Below are 22400 nucleotides of genomic sequence, written 5' to 3' on the forward strand. Positions count from 1 at the left end.
AGTTTTAGAAATTCAAATACAAGATAGGTAGAAATATTTCTTTGATTAAAATCTCGTAGATAATAATATCAAGTCATTAATTTTTCAAACATGATTTCCGACATATGCCCGCTGCGGCTAAAAGCTACACAGTTTATTCGATCAGTGCATTTTTTAATGCAACAAGTCAATGGTAACTTGAAAATTGGCATAAACCAATGATAAAAGAAATCCCTATACAAATCACCGCAAGGCATTAAGTTAGTATCACAAACTAGTGGGCTTTTTTAAAAGGACCATGTATCACAAGTTCTCACCAAATTGATTTCGAAATACTTGTATACTTGGCAATTTCAACATTGGTCATCGACTGGTGCTACATGGAAGAAGATCATATTTTGATACCTTTCAATACAAATAAAGATGTAGAAATGTTAATACGTCGCCCGAGAATTGTTTTGTTGTATCTCCCAAAAACACGATTTCGAGAAATCGCATTTAAAGGTTTCCGTTACTATAAAAAAAAAACTAAGCGATTAAGTTTTTTTTTTTTATTAGAATATATTGTGTGGAGTATCTTCTTTTGATTTATGTATTTAAAACTGTCCTAGCTATTTTGGTTTTCAAATTATAAAGCTTTTTCCCCAAAATGAGTTTGTCGTATACGCCACCAAAATAAGCTTTTGTTTCCATCCTATACACGTACGACAAAGTAAACGCACGTACGATATTTCAATATTCAAGCGTCGTGTTTATTTCAATAGGGATTAGTATGAGAACCAATTGAAAAAAGTCAATTTGCAATGATAACAATTAAATTTTATTTATTTTATAAAGGTTAATATAGCAATACATAAATACATACAACATACATCACATTTATTGAGTCTTTGTTTAAAGGCAATTTTGGTGTGAAAAAATCAACTTGATTAAAAATGGTAAAAAAAAAACAAAAACAAAAAAGTCATCCTATGACCATAAAAATATTAATGTAAATATAGATACAAAATTAAAATCACATTTTGTTTCATAAAAACTAACTAAAAAGTAATTCTATGACTATAAAATATACGATTAAATCTATGAGATCAAAATTTTGGTTAGTAAACCTAACGTTAACATAAATAACTGTATAGGTAAAATAATAATATTAAATAATATATTATGAATGATTTTTTTCTTATTTTTTTGATTTGAACAAGGCTTCGTAGTAGTTTTGATCTACCTTTGGCATAAAAACAAATAAACTCTTCAGGTCATTCATTTTGTCTTTTGACAACGGTTTGGAGTTACTTGAAACAAGAAGATTTTGCTTGAACAAATTTTTTGGAGTTGCCAGGCTACTCTTGTTTGATTTTTTCAGTATTGAAGCTGTCTGGTATTCAATTTCTCTTCCGCTCGTTTTATAATAAAGTGTAAATTTTTCGTCTTTAATATATTTCAGAAACTTTATTTTACTGATTGGAATTGACGAAAAGTTTAATTGGCCCGCTCTGGCGGAAAATGCTTTAAAATCTGTTGGCAACATTTGAATTAATTTTAATTTTACGTTCTTAAATTGCATATTCTTAAGATGTCGCATAAGTGAAAACTGGCTAAATATTTCCAAGTTGCGCAAGTATTTGTCAATAGAGCTATTGACGCAATCTACCTCTTGAATTAGAGAATGTCCAGGCTCCGAAAATTTTTGTGTAATTAATTTTAAGGATAATGCATTTTGAATGAAAAAAATCAAAGCAGTGGACATGACCTTGTTTTTATTTTGGGGGACGCAGGAGTCACTCCAAAGAGTCAGAGCTTCAATAAAAGGATAGTCAACAAAAATTTGATGCAGTATTTTTGAAACTGCGCTGGCAATATCGTCACCAGAACGGCCACTTTGCAACTCATTCCAAATTCCACAATAAGTTATTTTTTCTATTTTTTTTGATCGCTCTTTGTATTTATACTTTTAGCACCTCCAGTTGAAATCTCTATACACGTACGACAAACCAAACCGCAATATTTTTTTTCTTGTTTGTGTTGTATTTCTCTATGATCAGTCCTTCATTATATGCGAGTCTCATACAAGTACGACAAACCAATTTTAAGGTTTCATTTTAAATTTTTGATCGTATGATTTAAGCCTATACACTTACGACAAAACAATATTAAGAAAAAAAAAGAGAGAAAACACATGGAATTTTTGTCGTATATGCCAAAAACTGTCGCTTACGACAAAACAAAACTCAAGGGGTGATTATTTTGTGGACATACGACAAAATGCATACTATTTACCTCAGCAAGTCTCTAGATCTAGATGATATGTTTACAAGTTTAAAAAGTATTGTTAACTAAGAAGAAAGTCCTTTAAGCTTCCATGGTTTAACAAAAGGATATAAAATTTAGAGAATGCTAAAAATAAGGCAGTTAAGCGTTATAAATTAACAAATTCTTCGAAAGATCGTGCAGTATTTTTTCACTTAAGAAAAGAATTTGATTTTCTCAACAAGTTTGTGTATTGACATATAAATACTGAATCAAATATAAAACATAATTCGAAATCTTTTTGAATATTTCTGAACTCTAAAAGAAACTGTTCAGCTTTTCCTCAGTGTATGAAATACGATGAAATAACATCCTTAGCAGCTTGTATTCTGATATAACTCCTTTGATTGATTTTAAACTACAAAGTTTTTCAGAACAAGATGTTTTGGACAGCTTAAAAGAAATTGATTCACTTTGTAGTGTTGAATATATTATTATATTATATAAATTCTATGATGTTAGTCTTCTGATGTTAATTGAAGTACATGATCTTGGGGTGATTTTTATACAAAAATTAACTTAAGATCTCAAGTTGATTACATGGTATCTAAAGGTAATTCACTTTTAGGTTTCTTTAAGCGGAACTCCAAAGATTTTAAGGATCCCTATACTTTGAAGACCTTATTTATGTCTATTGTTCTACCTGTTTTAGAATATTATTTTATCGTCAGGTCTCCTTTTTATGAAAATAATTTTTTGAATATAGAAAGAGTTCAAAAAAGATTCACTCTTCATGCACTTAGAAAACTTGTTGGGTTGGGTCTTTACCAGATTATAAATCAAGGTGCCCTGTTATTGCCTTTTTATAGCTTAAAAGATTATTAAGGATATTATTGATAACATAATAAATTCTTGTGATTTGCTTTCACTAATTCCATTCCATGTTCCATCACGAGTTTTTCGCAACATAAATGTATTATTTTATCCTCTTCTTCATAGGACTAATTATAGTTTAAATAAACCAATAACGCGTTCTCTGTATCTATGGTTTATAATGAAATTGACCTATGTATGAATAGAGATTGTTTTAAGGAACAAATTCTTGAAATATGTAATTTATTAATTATTATTTTGTAGTAATTTTGTAATCAGCAGATCTTCGATCAGTTGATGAAATAAATAAAAAAAAATGATTTTAAATCGTGCTCTATTGAACCATATGTGGTCGATTTTTAGCTAACTCATAGAAATAAAGTCCTCGCCATTTACTGTAACGTCAGATTCTCGCTCATTTTCGAAAAAAAAAGCACACAGCGTTAAGATTGTGCCAAACAGTCAATTTATATGGATGTTTTCTTACTTCATATACGGCAATTTTGCTTTTTGACGAAACTATCGAACCAAAAATGAGCTTCTTTATTCTATTGTAGGAAAATTCAAGCAGCTTTTGTGTTTTTCATTAAAATCAAAATCTATGTAGCTCAAAAACTCGAAAGAAGTGATTTTATACCAATTGAATGCAAATCTAACATTGAATTCAAAAAATTCAAACTCCTTTGAAATCTTTTATACATTGAAAAATATTGGAGTCCATTGCATAAAACTTCATTGATCATCAAAACTTATAGAAAATTGCATTTTGTCAACTGAGTAAAAACATGCAAAAGTTGATCCCTCTGTAGCTTTGACTTCAGAACAGTATGGAATTGCGTTCTTTAATATTTTGACAACTATTCTACCAACAGCTCCATCTTACTAGTAAGATTGTCCTGTCCGAAATTTGTTGAGAGCATCAATCAAATTTATACAAAATCTTTTCCGTAAAGACTTTATCCACCGGAATGATTTGTTACTCATTGTTTTCTTTACCGCCACGTTTTGAGATGAAACATGAAAGGAAATGCTGTCCAGCTTCTTTTTTTTTTGTCTTCTCAATATAAGAAGATTATCACTTTACTTGCTTTCAAACCAGATTTTTCAAAAGGAACCTTTGTTCTTCTTTTTGAGTCGTCATCAATTTTTGTTTTATTCCTACACGAGTACAGATTATTCAACTTTAATGTTCGTCGTTCACAGTCATTGTTGGCAAAATTTTAAGTATTCAAGATGCATTTTTATAGGTTTTTTTTGTTGTCACTTTGTTGGTTTTTCTGTTGTTGTACTGGTTGTTTTATTAAAACATGAATTTCGGTGATGATGAGAAAAAGATTCTTTGTTACTATCCGGCTGCATTATGGTGGTGGTAGTATGTGCTTGGTATATTAAAAAGAATATTAAACTTTCACCTTGAGAGATTTTAATTTTCTTTTCATTTCCTCGTGTGCCAGTAAGAATGGATAAAACTCAATTTAGAGGCAGCACCATCGATTCCAAAGTATGATGTGCACCTCCTCTTACGCATATTGAAATCCAAATCCAACAACCATGCACTAAAAACTCGTTTGTCGAGTCTTCGTTCAGAGTCATCGTTGCTTTCACTTTTGTTAATTTATTTTTGTCGTCGTCGTCTCGCAATCGCAATAGTTTAATGATGATGAAAGTTGTGTGTTGGTTTGTTATATTTTATCTACATATATGGAAAGAGGTCTATGGACTGAGTTGGAATGTGTTTATTATGAATAACACAGAAGCTAGCTGACTTGCTGGCTTAGTGGTCAATTTTCTATGGCCTGACTAGTAGTAACCCATTGATAGATTTTAAAACTGAATACATTATGCATGAGTCAATTGACATTCTTCTTGGTCGTGGCTGTTTATTTTTTTTTTAAATAATGTGGATGGATATATTGTATCATTGGCTTTTCACTAGCTTTTTGCAATGTAAATGGGTAAAAGTTGTTTGCTCTTATTTTTGTTTGGTAGCCTTGGGCGTATGCGTATTATGAAGAAACATAATACATATTGAAATAACTTCAAGGTCGTTAAGTTTTTTTTTGTTTCTATTTCATTTATTAAACATGTTTAAACCATGTTCCATATATATGCATATAAAATAAACTACGCAGCAGGTAAAAACGAATTTTGCAGGTAGATACATAAAAAGTACATGTTATGTCTTTGGTCTCGTGTCTATTGTTTGTTCACATGTTTTGTTAAATCTAGAAATGGTGCTTTCTTTGTACGCAGTTTATTTTTCTTCAATTTCTAGTTTGAGTTTTTACTGCATTGCCCATGATTATAAATGATATCAATTCACTAGTTAAGTGAAGTCTCTTTCTTGATTAATCGAGCTTAGATGTTTATAGTTTTTACTTTTATTTAACGGTATTTTAAATACAGCTGTCTAACCATTAATCGCTAAATGTTTAAAAACCATGGACGATTAAAATTTCATGCTGTTATAATAATGAGCAAACGTATTTTCAAATTCACTTTGCTACATTTTGTAGTTTTGTATTTATTTGCATCGTAGAATCTCTTGTAATAGGTATCCCTGTTGAATTGGTAGAAAAGGGGTTACGCAATGAAGTATGCACCAACTAACACTCCATCTATGGTTGGTTGTCTTTTTCTACATTGAAGGTGCTTTTAACAATGTTGACCCATCTGCAATCACATCGGGACAAATGATACAAAAACAAACTAGGCGGCTCTTCTGCTAGAAGATTTGTTTAGCAAAAGCACGCTGCAAGCCTGTGCTCTATTATCTCTTCCCTAGCACATGATATATGAAATTGTAACTAGTCTGGATTTGGAGGGGTTTGGAGAGACTGGTTAAATGGATGACTTGGCTAAACAAGTTTCAGAAGAGCATATTAAAAACCCTAGAAGAACCTCTACAAAACTTAATCCCTTACTCCATGCTTTTTTTTGTCTTCATGAAAAAGATATATGTGATAATTAAATAAACACATGTTTGTTTGTGCAAAATTTTGCGATTTCCGGTTTGGATTATATATCGCACATTGAGCAGAAAAGTAACAAAAAATTTCAATAAATGAAGTCAACTATTTATTCCAAAAATTGTAGTATGGAATATCGTGAAACAGTTTCGTTGCTCCACATAAGATCTTCCATAGTAGTGTGGAACCTTATACCGCTGTCTTGTGGTCAAAACAGGAAGGTGATCTAATTGATCTAATCGAACAGGTCCTTTCAATTTCTTCAATTGTAGATTGTTCTCCATGACATAAGAGTATCGTAAGTTGTACTTGCGCGCTTGAAATCGGTTAGTGGCAGCCACGTTCAAGCGTTCGTCTGTACAATAGCCACGCATTCACGGCTGACATGTCGATCATGTGGAAGAATATTCGGTGGTAAAATGTTTGTGATCTAAGAAGAGCAAAAGATCAACTCCACCCATATGCCGATGATATGCATGACTGCCTTTGGACATGATACAATTTGGTAGCTCTTTTCTTTTTTATTGAAGCGTTGGACTTCAGAAGACGGTTTGCCGCCGATATATGTATGTCGAAGCAAGTTTCACAATTCTATTGTCAAAACATGATACCACAGAAATATCCAGGTTATCAATTGTCCCCAGTTTTTCCTTTTCGGTAGGAACTTTATAACCCTTAATCTGATTGGCTTTTATGGTTTCTAGCGTTAAAATCGCTTTCTTTGCGAGATAAGTCAACAGGGTTAAGGACGTGTACCAGTTGTCAAAGAAAAATTTGTAGTTGAATCCGTCGGGAATAGTAATCGGCAGTCGAACAACAACGTCACTTTGGCAAATCGGTGTACAACTGTACATGTCCTTCGACTCAAGTACAAAGTTCAAAGTCGTAGCTGAACTCAGAGCTACTACTGAGAATGAAATGTTGATATCCCCATTTGTGTGGTTTTTTTAGGTTGTATTGCCGCATATATGATCTGCTTTTGGTTGGTATAGTTTGTTCATCTACTGCCATATATTCTTCTCTAGGAACAGGAGTCTCTGCCTTGTTTAATCCAAGGATGGTCTTATTTTATGAAGGGGATCATGTCCTGGTTGTCCTTTGGGTATTTGCGTCGAGTTGGTGTTAAAATGTATGAACCTTTTTTATTTCTTCGTACCGGTTACATGCCATTACAGAGTTAATTTTTGGGTAACCTAGGCTTTTATTCCAATAAAGCCCAGTTGATGGTTACTGTACGATGGACATGTAAAGGCATATTCCAACAAACTGTTCGAGTTCCATTGCTGTTATATGGGCAATTTTTTCGGAACGTTTTTCACAGGAGTATCTAATTGTTTCTTGTTCTATATATTTGAACATTTCGTCTGTCAAAAAGTACTCCCGCCCCTGGGTTTTTTCCAGCTCTTGCACTTTTATTTGGGGGGAGGTACGATCTGGGATGGAGAATTGTTAGCTAGACTCTGGAATATAAAGATGCGGGTAACCTCCTGATCATCATCTGAAAAATCTTCCTCACTGCTGTTTTCGGGAAAATTTTGTATAGAGAGATGGATACCTCCGTAAAACCGACGTGGGTCTATATCTGAATTCTAGGAAATGACAAAAATACGGTTTGGATCATATATGAGCCACCATGCAGTAAAGGGACATCGACTTATGCATTTGTTATACATATCAGTAATCAGATCGATTCTATTGTATGGTGTGGTAGTATGGTGGACTGCTTTAGACGAATGTATAAACTGCGACAAACTAAGCAATGTCCAACGGTGAGCTTTCCTATACATAATCGTATCGTTTCGTTCAATCGAATCAGAGGCACAAATCACCCTGAAGAGCAAACAAATGAGTAAACTTTTACTTAGCTTTGGCCACTTCGTATATTACCTTTTACAAGGATTATTGAGGCAAACCTTTACATACAACTAGCAATTCTGTAATAGACGAATTTTTCACTTTATTGTAAGTAGGATAACCATGAAGGTGTCATAGTCTTCGATCACCACAAAGTTCTCTAAGGGAAGCAAAACAGGACGGTTATAATGAAAAACGATAATCGTTTTTAATACGGAATATTTGTGAAATTGCTATTACGAAAAACGATTGCAGAAGCTCGTATTTGTAAAATTACGATTACAAAAATGAGAATCGCAAAAAAACGATACTCGTATTTTTATTTACGAGTGCCTTAAGCAATCGTTCAGCTTTTGTTTTGGCGGGTTACTGTCAAGTGTCAAATATTGTGTTTTGGTTTCTTTTTTTTTTTGGTTTGGTTTTCACTAGCTACAAGTTCACTCTCCTCTCCTTCCTTATTGTTTTCCACGATCGGGAAGTCTGGTACAACAAACATTTTGCAAATATTGTGCAAGTAGCACAAACATTTGTGATTTGGATAGCTTTTTCCGGTGAATAATGAAGTTGCCTTGCTCCGAGAATGCTTTTGAAGCTCGATTTCAAAACGCCAAAACGCGAATGGATCGTGTTAAAATATTCCCCTTCCACCTTCTTGTGCGTCCTGTAGGGTGTCATCATCCACGGTTCCAATGTATACCCAGAATCACCTACAAAAATTAAAACACATCAAACCATTTAAATGAATTAAGCGTTTATGTACGTACCCAATAACCAACTTCTCCTATCATTCCATTTTTGAACAAGGTGTCTGCGATAGGCGCTAAAAACTAAACACAAATGAGTCATGGGAGGCTCCTCCATATCGCGCATCAATTGCTCGTATTCTCATATTGTAGTCACAGACCTTTGACACGTAAGAAAAATTATAATAGAAGAGAATACTTTTAGAAAAATGTATCAATTAAACTGGGTGGTACTTGCGATCATTGCATTTATACTATGGTCACCTTTTCTATTAAAGTAAAGGTGCTCATTTAATACTGGTCTTATAATTTTAATGTGCGTACCATCTGCCCACCAGATAATACCAGAAAAACTATATTTCTCATAAAAATGTTGTTTACTTGCAGTACTCCTTCGGATTCAGATTCGTCTTCGCTTTTAAGAAAGTAATCGGAATGAAAAAACATTTTACCGAACCGAATGCAAACATTTACATTTTGACATTTGGCTGCCAACATTTTCTTGATTCCATTTTCGTTTCTCATAATCGCTCTACAGCATTAGTTTCGTTTTTCATAATAAGGGCCCAGTTGTTTTTAATAATTTTTTATGAAAATTATCAACATTTCTATGTTGAAATGAGCTTCATTACTAAATTGTTGGATAATTCCCGATGGGAAACGCCTGTGAAGATTCAATAAAATGAACAAATGTGTCCATGTATTAAGGGCTAATTAGTAAAAGCAAACATACGGATTACTTAGGCTACTACGACAGGTTTCGCAGTAATGCATTCTGTCACTCCAATTTTCCAAGACATTGATGTAGGTAACTCACAAATTGCCTGGATGATCTTAGTCTTAATTGCACGAATTGTTTCCGGATTTTTCCCTTAATATCGGTGTATACAATTCCTACCAAACTGTAAACAGCAACCATTAGTTTTGTTCACTAGTTTGTTCTTCTTTTCTAAAAACGTAAACTTTCCGTCTATTTTGAAGATTACAGTTAAATGACTTCCGTGAATTCATATCTTAAAGTTGTGCCAATTTTTGCTGCCATTCCTTATGTTTTCTATAGGGTTTTTGTAACTTGTAACGGCCAAGTCGAAATTTGAATGATTTCTTAGCTAATTTGAGTGATTTGAAACTAACAATCTTCAATGCACGGTGGATCATTCTCATGCACAAGAAATCCATTTAACTTTAACTAAAACGAAAAATGTTTCATATTATTTCTTAATATGCTGAAATATAAAAATTAATCTATTCCACCATCTTTATTCTTATCACCGGACCCACAGTTTAACCAAAAAAAAGCACCTATAACTATCAAACTCCACCAAGCTTAACTGATCTTAAAGTAAACTTTGAGCTGTAGGCTTTGCTGCTCGAACTATTGTTTGCAGTCTGCTCCCATTCGATTTATTTCTATAAAACTCTCATTTAAATTCTCCTTATCCTCGTCTGGCCGTTAAATGTAGCTTATGTTTTACTTTCTTAGATGAAGATAGTAGACCTCCATCATAAAAGTACCATAGTCGTGGATAAGATACGTCCATCGAATCCCAAAATAGTGGCACCCTTTTTTTTCGAACCCACAGTTTTAATTTAAAATACAGTTGTTAGGAAAAAAGATGTTTTTTTTTGTCATGTTCGCGTTTGTTCTCTACAGCCTACTACCTATTGGTCGATATATATTCCTCCAACGCCTTGATTAAGATTCGTGGCTGTGATGTAAATTTTCTCAATTTACCGTGAAAATTGAATCATGTTTCACTAGCAAAAGTAGTTATAGTCCAATTTTAAAACCAGAACTTACCACGTGTCGTCCAAGTACAGTTTAACAGCTTACAACCCATTGGTCGATCGATTTATATATTTTGAGTCGACTAAGATTCATAGCTGTAAAAATAAATCGCTCAACTTACCGTGTTTCTTGATAATCATTCAATTTACACAAGTGTATGGGCTACAAATGAATTTTCAAATATTCCTCAATTCTTAATAATTATGGAACTAAAAATCTTTATTTTTTCTTCTTCTTGAAATTCTATAGCTGAACGTGCCCTTGACACAATGAATTTTGATTTGATCAGAAATCGCCCAATCCGCATAATGTGGTCTCAGCGTGATCCATCACTACGTCGTTCCGGTGTTGGCAATGTATTCATCAAAAATCTCGACAAAAGCATCGACAACAAGGCCATCTACGATACATTCTCTGCTTTTGGTAATATTCTCAGTTGCAAAGTTGCTGTCGACGAGAAGAACAACTCAAAGGGATACGGTTTCGTACATTTTGAGACAGAAGAAGCCGCCAATATGTCTATTGAGAAAGTAAACGGCATGTTGTTGGCTGCTAAGAAAGTCTATGTTGGCAAATTCATTCCACACAAGGAACGCGAGAAGGAGTTAGGCGAGAAGGCTAAACTATTCACAAACGTCTACGTGAAGAACTTTGGCGAAGACTTCGATGATGAAAAATTGAAGGAGCTGTTTGAAGTATTCGGAAAGATTACAAGTCATAAGGTTAGTTGGTTATGATGTTTGTTGATTTGGTTATGTTAACACAAATATTTGTATTTTGTTGTAGGTTATGACTAAAGAAGACGGCAAGGGTAAAGGCTTTGGATTTGTTGCATTCGAAACAACTGAAGCTGCTGAGGCCGCTGTTACTGCACTCAATGGCAAGGAAATGGCTGATGGCAAGAATTTGTATGTTGCTCGTGCCCAAAAGAAGGCCGAACGTCAAATGGAATTGCGTCGCAAGTTCGAAGAGCTCAAGAAGAAACGTCACGAATCGGCTTATGGTGTTAATTTGTATGTCAAAAATCTTGACGACAGCATCGATGATGAACGTCTTTGCAAGGAGTTCTCACTCTATGGAACAATCACATCTGCCAAGGTCATGACTGACGAAGATGGCCGTTCCAAGGGATTCGGATTCGTTTGCTTCGTTGCTCAAAAAGAAGCTACATGCGCGGTAACAGAGCTCAATGGTCGTGTTATGGGCTCCAAACCATTGTACGTCGCTTTGGCTCAACGCAAGGAAGACCGTAAGGCTCATCTTGCCTCCCAATACATGCGTCACATGTCTGGCATGCGCATGCAACAGATTGGACAAATCTTCCAGCCCAACACCGCTGGTGGATTCTTCGTGCCAACAATGGCCCCAAGTCAACGCTTCTTCGGTCCACAAGTCACCACACCAATGCGCAACACCCCACGCTGGGCACCACAAGTTCGCCCGACCGCTGTCGGCCAAGGTGTCGCTCAGGGAGCAGCAGCCGCCGCTGGTGGTTTCCAAAACGCTGCTATGGCTGCATCAACAGCTCAATTCAGGCCACAAGGAGCCCGTGGAGCTCCACAGGCTGTACAAGGCGCTCATGCTGCAGCAACAGCCAGCGCATTGAGAAACACTGGTGCCCGAGCCATAACCGGTCAACAAGCTGTTACAAACATTCAGATGGCAGCTCCACTTGCCACAGGACCACAACCACGTGCTCCCAATTACAAGTACACCGCAAACATGCGCAATCCCCCAGCCCAACAGGTGCAAGCTCAAGCTGCTGTACAACAGATGCATCCAAAAGGTAAGAAAAATGATAATTTTATTTTACATATTCTTAACAAAATAGCTCCCGACTGGAAAAATGCCAAAAGACCACTTGAAATGTTTTGACTTGAATTCATACTTTTTACCTTTAAAAATTTAGACTTCTCATAAACTATTTTTATTTTAATTTACAGCTTACTACCCATTGGTCGATCAATATAATATTTTGACTTGACTAAGATTTATAGCTGTGACATAAAATAGCTCAACTTACCGTGTTTCTCGACATTCATTCGAGTAACAGAAGTAGTTGTGCAACAAAACAAATGTCTCCTCAGAATAATTTATACCGTTTAAGAGTAAAAAAGTAACGTCATCTTAGATTAACAGCTTACTACCCATTAGTCAATCAATTCTTTTATTATGATTTGACTAAGATTTATAGCTGTGACATAAAATAGCTCAACTTACCGTGTTTCTCGACATTCATTCGTGTAACAGAAGTAGTTGTGCAACAAAACAAATGTCTCCTCAGAATAATTTACCATTTAAGAGTAAAAAAGTGACGTCATTTTAGATTTACAGCTTACTACCCATTGGTCAATCAATTCTTTTATTTTGACTTGACTAAGATTTATAGCTGTGACATAAAATAGCTCAACTTACCGTGTTTCTCGACATTCATTCGTGTAACAGAAGTAGTTGTGCAACAAAACAAATGTCTCCTCAGAATAATTTACCATTTAAGAGTAAAAAAGTGACGTCATTTTAGATTTACAGCTTACTACCCATTGGTCAATCAATTCTTTTATTTTGACTTGACTAAGATTTATAGCTGTGACATAAAATAGCTCAACTTACCGTGTTTCTCGACATTCATTCGTGTAACAGAAGTAGTTGTGCAACAAAACAAATGTCTCCTCAGAATAATTTACCATTTAAGAGTAAAAAAGTGACGTCATTTTAGATTTACAGCTTACTACCCATTGGTCAATCAATTCTTTTATTTTGACTTGACTAAGATTTATAGCTGTGACATAAAATAGCTCAACTTACCGTGTTTCTCGACATTCATTCGAGTAACAGAAGTAGTTGTGCAACAAAACAAATGTCTCCTCAGAATAATTTACCATTTAAGAGTAAAAAAGTGACGTCATTTTAGATTTACAGCTTACTACCCATTGGTCAATCAATTCTTTTATTTTGACTTGACTAAGATTTATAGCTGTGACATAAAATAGCTCAACTTACCGTGTTTCTCGACATTCATTCGAGTAACAGAAGTAGTTGTGCAACAAAACAAATGTCTCCTCAGAATAATTTACCATTTAAGAGTAAAAAAGTGACGTCATTTTAGATTTACAGCTTACTACCCATTGGTCAATCAATTCTTTTATTTTGACTTGACTAAGATTTATAGCTGTGACATAAAATAGCTCAACTTACCGTGTTTCTTGACATTCATTCGAGTAACAGAAGTAGTTGTGCAACAAAACAAATGTCTCCTCAGAATAATTTATACCATTTAAGAGTAAAAAAGTGACGTCATCTTAGATATACAGCTTACTACCCATTGGTCAATCAATTCTTTTATTTTGACTTGACTAAGATTTATAGCTGTGACATAAAATAGCTCAACTTACCGTGTTTCTCGACATTCATTCGAGTAACAGAAGTAGTTGTGCAACAAAACAAATGTCTCCCCATGATAATTTATACCATTTAAGAGTAAAAAAGTGACGTCACGTTATATTAACAGCTTACTACCCATTGGTCGATCAATCTAATATTTTGATTTGACTAAGATTTATAGCTGTGACATAAAATAGCTCAACTTACCGTGTTTCTCGACACTCATTCGAGTAACAGAAGTAGTTGTGCAACAAAACAAATGTCGCCTCAGTATAATTTATACCATTTAAGAGTAAAAAAGTGACGTCATCTTAGATATACAGCTTACTACCCATTGGTCAATCAATTCTTATATTTTGACTTGATTAAGATTTATAGCTGTGACATAAAATAGCTCAACTTACCGTGTTTCTCGACATTCATTCGAGTAACAGAAGTAGTTGTGCAACAAAACAAAAGTCTCCTCAGAATTATTTATACCATTTAAGAGTAATAAAGTGACGTCATCTTAGATTAACAGCTTACTACCCATTGGTCGATCAATCTAACATTTTGACTTGACTAAGATTTATAGCTGTGACATAAAATAGCTCAACTTACCGTGTTTCTCGACTTTCATTCGAGTAACAGAAGTAGTTGTGCAACAAAACAAATGTCTCCTCAGAATAATTTATACCATTTAAGAGTAAAAAAGTGACGTCATCTTAGATATACAGCTTACTACCCATTGGTCAATCAATTTTTATATTTTGACTTGACTAAGATTTATAGCTGTGACATAAAATAGCTCAACTTACCGTGTTTCTCGACACTCATTCGAGTAACAGAAGTAGTTGTGCAACAAAACAAATGTCTCCTCACAATAATTTATACCATTTGAGAGTAAAAAAGTGACGTCACGTTATATTTACAGCTTACTACCCATTGGTCGATCAATTCTATATTTTGACTTGACTAAGATTTATAGCTGTGACATAAAATAGCTCAACTTACCGTGTTTCTCGACATCCATTCGAGCAACAGAAGTAGTTGTGCAACAAAATAAATGTCTGTCCAGAATATTTTATAACATTTAAGAGTAAAAAACGTGTCAAGTGATAAATGGCGTGTGTACAAAAAATGTTGTTTTTTCTTTTTTTTTTCAGTCCAGAGTTTCCATATCTTTTTTTTCTCTCTCATTTAAATTTTTATCCTAACAAAATCTTGAAACTTATAACTAATTTGTTGTTTATTTTTATTTTATTTTCAGGACAAGAGAAGCTCATCGCTTCCCTCTTGGCTAACGCCGCTCCTCAAGACCAGAAACAAATCTTGGGTGAGCGTCTCTATCCATTGATCGAACGTATGTATCCTTCATTGGCCGGTAAAATCACTGGAATGTTATTGGAGATCGAAAACTCAGAGCTCTTGCACATGTTGGAAGACAATGAAGCCCTTAAGGCTAAGGTCGAGGAAGCTGTTGCCGTTTTGCAGGTTCACCGTGTTAAGGACCAACAAAACTAAAGTAAAATGAATTAAAATCAATTTAAAAAAAAACTCGTTTAAAAATCAAACAACAATCAACAACCTGCAAGAAAAAAAAGTAGCAATCTTAAAACAAAACAAAAACACCTTAACACCATACACAAGTCGCGTTACTCACACGTCGTAATAATCCTCCCAATGTTTTTTTGTGTTTTTCTTAGTATTTTTTTTTAGTTTTTGAATTTAACCTGAACACACCTAAGCTCTCAAAAAATAGTCAACCAGTCAAAAGTGACTGTGAAAAACAAATCAAACATCATGAAACTCAAAACAACGAAGCTTCCCCAGAAACAATGCATTTTTTTTTCTCAAAAAATGCAAATGTAAGAAAGATTTGTTGAAGGATTTGAGTTTTGTTTACGAAAAAAATACAATAATAATAATAATAATAATAATAATAGATATCTTTCACGTACCCATTTTCAGGAAAAGAAGAAAGAAGATTTGAGCCGTTTATTTTTCGTCGTTTCAATCATAATTTGGATGGAAGCTGACACAAGCATTTTTTCTCTTCAAAAAGCGGCAAGTCTTACCAATGAATTATTCTTTACTGTTTTAAAAGGCAAACTCTGCCTTAATTTGTATAAATTGCCCAATAAATTATTTGTGTGCATTTAGTTGAAAAAAAAAACAATTATTCTTTCACTTTTTCCTGACTTTTTCAATCATCTCGGATAACGTCGATTGATATTGTCAGAATTTGATTTTAATTTTTTGAAGAGCTTTAGGTTGTTACTTGTTTCAGTTTCAGTTTCTGTTTTTTTTTATTATCTCATGAATAACCAAAACCTAAATTTTGCCCTCAAAACGAAGAAATATCTTATATACTAAAAAGCAAAAATACAATAAAAATGGAAAACGTATAAAAAAGAAACAAAAAATCGAAAATTAATTAAAAAAACAAAAAAGAAAAAACTTCTTATGAAAGAAATATAAATAAATTAAAAGAAAAAATCTCAAAAAAATTGTAAAACGAAACGAAAAATTTTAAAAAATTTACAAAATAAAACAATGGAATAGGAAAGAAGAAAACAAAAACACTTGAGAAAGAAAACATACAAAATTATCCAAAACAAAAAAAAATGGTTATTATTGTCGTCAAAAAGAGATAAATGGGAAGAAATAAAAAATATATATGATTTTGCTACTTTAAAACAAAAAACTTCAACAAAAAATGTAAAAAAACATAAAAACTTTATATATAAAAAAACCTCAAAAAAATTGTAAAACCGAGTTAAAAATAAAGACAAAAAAATGTTTAAAACACAGTGATGTCAAAAAACAAGAAAAATTATATAAAAAAATGTAAAACATAAAAAAAAACATGAAAACAATTGCGTTCGCGACAAAGAATTTCATACAAAAAGCATAAAACAAAGATAAAAGTAAATACAAAAAAAATTGCAAAAAATCAATACACAAAAATATTGAATAGAAATATTTATACAAAATATTAAAGAACACAAAAAAAAAAATCCATTGAATTTTCCAACCCCACACATTTTGATTTTTTTTTTTAAATAATTCTTGCTTTGGCTTTGCCCACTTTTAGAGGGGTATCACATTTCGACACCCTGTGGCTTGAGCCTATCATGGCGTTATTTTCCTTTTTGTTCAATTTTAATTTACTTATTTAAAATCTTTGTCTATTATTTTGTCTTCATTTCGAATCATCACAATGAACTGAAAAAAAAAAAATGTTGTGCCTGTGAAATGATGTTGCGCGTGGGGAAGGCAAACAAATTTAAATTTTAATTTTCTTAATTTCATGTTTGTGATGAAAGATAAATAATAGAACATGGTGATTTCAATGCAACAAAAATATGGCAACAACAAACATAAACATATATCTCATTTTGAAATTTAAAAATTTATTATTTCCTTCGCATTCGGTATTATGTGATTTGAATTCCGTTATCGTTTGCGAGAACAAAATTAAAAAAAGCCATAAAATGAATATCACCAGAGAGAGGAGATATATGATTGTAATTTTCTACAAATTCACTTATTATTTTTTAAAACAAGATAAAATAAAATAAAAAACAAAAAAAAAACTTTAAAAAAAAATATAAAAAAAAGTATTTTTTTACTCCGAAGCGGAAATATTAATTTGAACCATTTTAATTTGTTTGTTAATTTAATTTATTATATGCATTTTAATTTATATACTTTTGCCAAAATGAAATAAAAACAATATTTACGAGTATAAATAAAATAAAATACAAATATCTTATCATTATATATGAAATACGTATATGAAAAAAAAAAATAATAGAATGAAAAATATTGAAACAAAATTATAATTCCATATTGTACAAGAATTTTGAAATAAAACAGAAAATGCACTTCCACTTCGGTTAAAGAAATGTGAATTTTATTTTGGAATTTGCTTATTACAGGTAATTTTTATTGGAACAACTATGCCATGTTTTGAATTTAATTATAAGCTTCGAATTTCGAATCGGAGAGATTAAAACGTTGTTTAGCAAAGAAATGTATTTAAGTTATGTGGTAAATTGCGTAGGATATCGAATGTTTTTTCTAGGGCTTGAGAACTTGAAATAACAGCTTAAAAGTACTATGTAACTCGATCCTACAATGAAATTGTTCGAATTCGAAAAATTGTTACTATCAGGCAAAATTATACAATCGAGGATTGTCGATTGTCGATCAACTCGAAACAAATTATTTTTGACAGCACGTAATTTGTGACTTTTACTTAAAAAGTCGTTCTGAACTATAAAATGAAATGTCAAATTAGTTTACTTTGAAATTATTTAATTCTAGTTCAATTTTAAGTTTTTTTCGAAATGTTTTTCCTTATGCTAAAATCAAAAGAAGATATCGTCGCTATGCAGGCAAAATGCACTAAGTCAAAAAAAGTAGTTTTGAGTAAATCGATTTTTAAGATTATTTCTCTTGTGAAAATTCAATATTAACTGTTATTTGTAAAATAATCCCATTAAACACAAACTCAACATTTATTTCGTTTTTGAAAAACCAATATGATAATTATGTGAGAGCCCAAATGAAAAAAGTCGTGACTTTTACCTGTAGTGATTTCCAATTATTTGTTTGTAATCAATAGTTTTCTGACATATTATAAAGTTAAAGGAAACAACATGATTTTAGTCCAAAAGTAAAGACAAGAGCTTTATTATAGGTTAATAAGTAATTATACAATACAAAACAATTAAAAACTAAGTAATGAAAGAAGGTTTTAAATATTTGAAGGTTTTAAAAAGTTGGAATTTAAAATAATAAATTATTCAATATCACTTTCATCTAATGCATCTGGTTCTGGCAGGTAATCTTTTATGTTACATTGTGACGTAATGATAAAACCAAGAATGAAAAATTTCAGGAATGACGCCCTTATTACACATTTCGATGAAGTCTTTTTTCTTAGCTGAGCTTATTTTAAGTGGTTCGGTGTATAGTTTTGGCCATTCTTTAACCGGCATATATTTAAGAACAGGTTTTCTTCCTCTACGACAGCTCTTAGAAACGTTCAAGCTTCGAAAATTTTCGCCAAATTCATATTTGGATTGAAGTATTCCCGGTTTATTTTTTTCGTAACGAAACCATTTAATTTTAAGCCAGTTAACTTTTTGGCCGTCAACGTCAATTGTCTTATTTTTTATAAGGTTTTCGGCTAATAACTTTAAGTTGTAAAAATTTTCAAATTTCATTTCAATAGCTTCGTAAGGTTTTTTTTTTGGATCTCGAACCCTTGCAGCTTTCAATATATTTAGCCAGTCATTGATGCAATAAATTGACATAAACTTTTTTGTTTTTCTATGGCACTATGCATAGAACCAACTTCCATATAAGAATGACCACTTTCTAAAAATTTTTGGTCAACAATTTGCAAATTAGATGTTTGCACTAAATTTAAAAACAGTGCAACAATATTTGCATTCCTGTTTTGGCCGGCACAAGTATCCGAAAATATTGAAAGCTCTTTTACATGTTCAGGTAATTGCTCAATGTATTTCAGAACACAAGACCCGACTTCGCAGCTCCCACCTTTGCCATTTACCTCTGACCAAGCGTAACAAAAAGCATTATATGGCAAACCCGATTCATAAACTGTAAAATATGAATCGGTATAAGTTTCCTCTTATAGTCAGCCTTATCACAGGCCCCGTCGTAATAGATTCGTAGTACGAACCCCGAATAATTGTATCATTGGTCCCGACGTACTAAAAAAATTTGCTACGAAATTCGGAGTTCGTGAAAATTGGTATCACTAGCCCCGAATGAATAGGAAGTTTGGCAGGTTTTTCTACGAACAATTATTTCGATCTGAGTTTTTAAAACGAACAAAAAATTAAGCTTGCGTAGATAAATTAAATAAAAATAAAATATATGAAAAGAATCATGTAAGTTTTACTATTGTTTCAATGTGAAAGTGTATACCTATGTATGTTTTTTTTTATTTTTTTTTGAAGGGCAAATAAAGTTATCACAAATAAAATTTAATTCGAAAGGCTTTATAAAATGCTTCAAGAAAAACTTGAAATTGCCCAAGAATTTTTCAAACATTTCTAAGGAGGAAGTGAATTCGTTTTGGGAAGCAGTAAAAATAGAGTTAAATAGCTTAGGCCCACCTTCTAAGGACACCTCTAGCTGGAAAAAAGTAAATTGAATAAATTAGTCCAAACTTTTTTATAATTTAATTTAATTCTCAAGTGTGGTTAGATTGGAAGGCATAAATCAAGAGGAACATGGTTGAGAACAAAAAAGAATGCAAAGCTACAGGTGGCGGAGCAAATAGAATGCATTTTTTAGCAGCCTCGAAGAAGGTGTCATAAGAATGAATGAACTTTGACCAGCGGAATAAAAGATCCACAATCTTATATATTCGAAAATTCTTCCGAGCCTTTAGAATCAAATTAACCTTGTGAAAAGAACCAATTTGCCGATGTTTCGATGTTATCAGACGTAGTTGATGTGAGAAATGTTCCACGGCGTCTTCCAACCACTTCGCGTCAATCATATGATTCATCCAGTCTTCGTGTATTTTCTTCATTTATTGCAAAGATTGCAACGACAATACTATCAACTTTTAAGATAGGTAGAAATGGCGATCTCAAGGCAACCTAGCCTGAGATCCAATTAGTTCTGTAGTGCGCCGTTTTGATACCAAAATCAACTTTTAAAGACAAAAAAAATAAAAATAAGAACAAATCGAAAGATGAAAAACGAACTTTTATTTAATTTTCTTATTTTGACGCATATCAGATGATTTTAAAACTCCGAAATTAGTATTTCTGTGTGGCAATGCTTTATTGAATTCGTTCGGGGATTATTATGTAAATGTATTCGTATTCGTAGCGTAACACAATTTTCGGGGACTCGCTACGAGGGACTCTGGGGGGTTATTCACCCCTATCACAGAGTCCCTCGTAGCGAGTCCCCGAAAATTGTGTTACGCTACGAATACGAATACATTTACATCATAAGCCCCGAACGAATTGGCAGACAGAAATACTAATTTCGGAGTTTTAAAATCAGCTGATATGCGTCAAAATAAGAAAATTAAATAAAAGTTCGTTTTTCATCTTTCGATTTGTTCTTGTTTTTATTTGTTTTTGTCTTTAAAATTTGATAGTATTGTCGTTGCAATCTTTGCAATAAATGAAGAAAATACACGAAGACTGGATGAATCATATGATTGACACGAAGTGGTTGGAAGACGCCGTGGAACATTTCTCACATCAACTACGTCTGATGACATCGAAACATCGGCAAGTTAGTTCTCTTCACAAGGTTCATTTGTTTCTAAAGGCTCGGAGGAATTTTCGAATCCAAAAGATTGTGGATCTTTTATTCCGCTGGTCAAAGTTCATTCATTCTTATGACACCTTCTTCGAGGCTGCTAAAAAAATGCATTCTATTTGCTCCGCCACCTGTAGCTTTGCATTCTTTTTTGTTCTCAACCATTTTCCTCTTGATTTATGCCTTTCAATCTAATCACACTTAAGAATTAAATTAAATTATAAAAAAGTTTCGACTAATTTATTCAATTTACTTTTTTCCAGCTAGAGGTGTCCTTAGAAGGTGGGTCTTTAACTATTTAACTCTATTTTTACTGCCTCCCAAAACGAATTCACTTCCTCCTTAGGGATTTTTGAAAATCCTTGGGCAATTTCAAGTTTTTCTTGAAGACTTTTCATAAAGCCTTTCGAATTGAATTTTATTTGTGATAACTTTTTTTGCCCTTAAAAAAAAAAATAAAAAAACAGGTAAACACTTTCACATTAAAACAATAGTAAAACTTACATGATTCTTTTCATATATTTTATTTTTATTTAATTTATCTTCGCAAGCTTAATTTTTTGTTCGTTTTAAAAACTCCGATCAAAATAATTGTTCGTAGAAAAAACTGCCAAACTTCCTATTCATTGGGGGCTAGTGATACCAATTTTCACGAACTCCGAATTTCGTAGCAATTTTTTTTAGTACGACGGGACCAATGAATCTATTACGACGGGGCCTGTGATAAGGCTGATTATTTTCGAATATTTTTTTCTCGTTTCATGTTGGTAAAACTTATTCCCAGGGAATAATTCCGCCAGGAATTCCTGATAGGACGAATGTGTTCTCGAGAAGAGAAAAATTCCGTGAGAGAAATATTTCCCAAGGAATATCCGATAAGGCTGACAGCCCTATTATGGCTATCAACTATCAATTATTTGATAACTGATAACTTGTATCAATTTATTGATAATTTGGTATTATGAGTATCAAATGATGATTTTTTATCCATTGTGAATACTAATCAATATACGATTGCGAATAGGTTTTGTTTGGTGTTTGACGTTTGTCATTTGTGTTAAGTTCTTGTGTTTTGGTCTATAAATAATATCGGCGGAATGATGTAAGTTGTTTTCATTAAATAAATTTCTCTTTTTTCTTAATATTTTGTTTATTTAGGAGTAGAATAGTTAGCAACAGAAAACAAATAGAAAGGCTTGTGGAAGTAATGGAGGAAAATCCTGAGGATTTGACAGCCGAAATACCTACCAAGTTTAA

At 32.8% G+C, this 22400-nt stretch overlaps 1 protein-coding gene and 1 long non-coding RNA gene across 4 annotated transcripts in view; one reads left to right on the forward strand and one right to left on the reverse strand.

The window, feature by feature from the left end:
• The window catches only part of LOC129942250 (polyadenylate-binding protein), a 27722-nt gene extending 10847 nt beyond the window's left edge, over positions 1-16875 (forward strand). For 2 of the 3 annotated variants that reach the window (XM_056051107.1, XM_056051106.1), the window contains exons 3-5: positions 10704-11176; positions 11241-12240; positions 15085-16875. In XM_056051107.1, coding sequence (XP_055907082.1) covers positions 10704-11176; positions 11241-12240; positions 15085-15338 — 1727 coding nt within the window. In that variant the 3' untranslated portion in view covers positions 15339-16875. The remainder of the gene's footprint in view (positions 1-10703; positions 11177-11240; positions 12241-15084) is intronic. The other variant, XM_056051105.1, reaches the window with a different exon arrangement.
• A 3990-nt stretch (positions 16876-20865) lies between these two features.
• Positions 20866-21836, reverse strand: LOC129941568 (uncharacterized). The gene is made up of 3 exons (XR_008780882.1): positions 21648-21836; positions 21397-21585; positions 20866-21343 (listed from the first exon to the last, which is right to left on the reverse strand). It is a non-coding gene; the product is annotated as an uncharacterized LOC129941568 (long non-coding RNA).
• Between the last annotated feature and the right edge of the window lie 564 nt (positions 21837-22400).

This window comes from Eupeodes corollae, chromosome 1 (genome assembly GCF_945859685.1).
Source record: "Eupeodes corollae chromosome 1, idEupCoro1.1, whole genome shotgun sequence".
Classification (NCBI taxonomy): domain Eukaryota; kingdom Metazoa; phylum Arthropoda; class Insecta; order Diptera; family Syrphidae; genus Eupeodes; species Eupeodes corollae.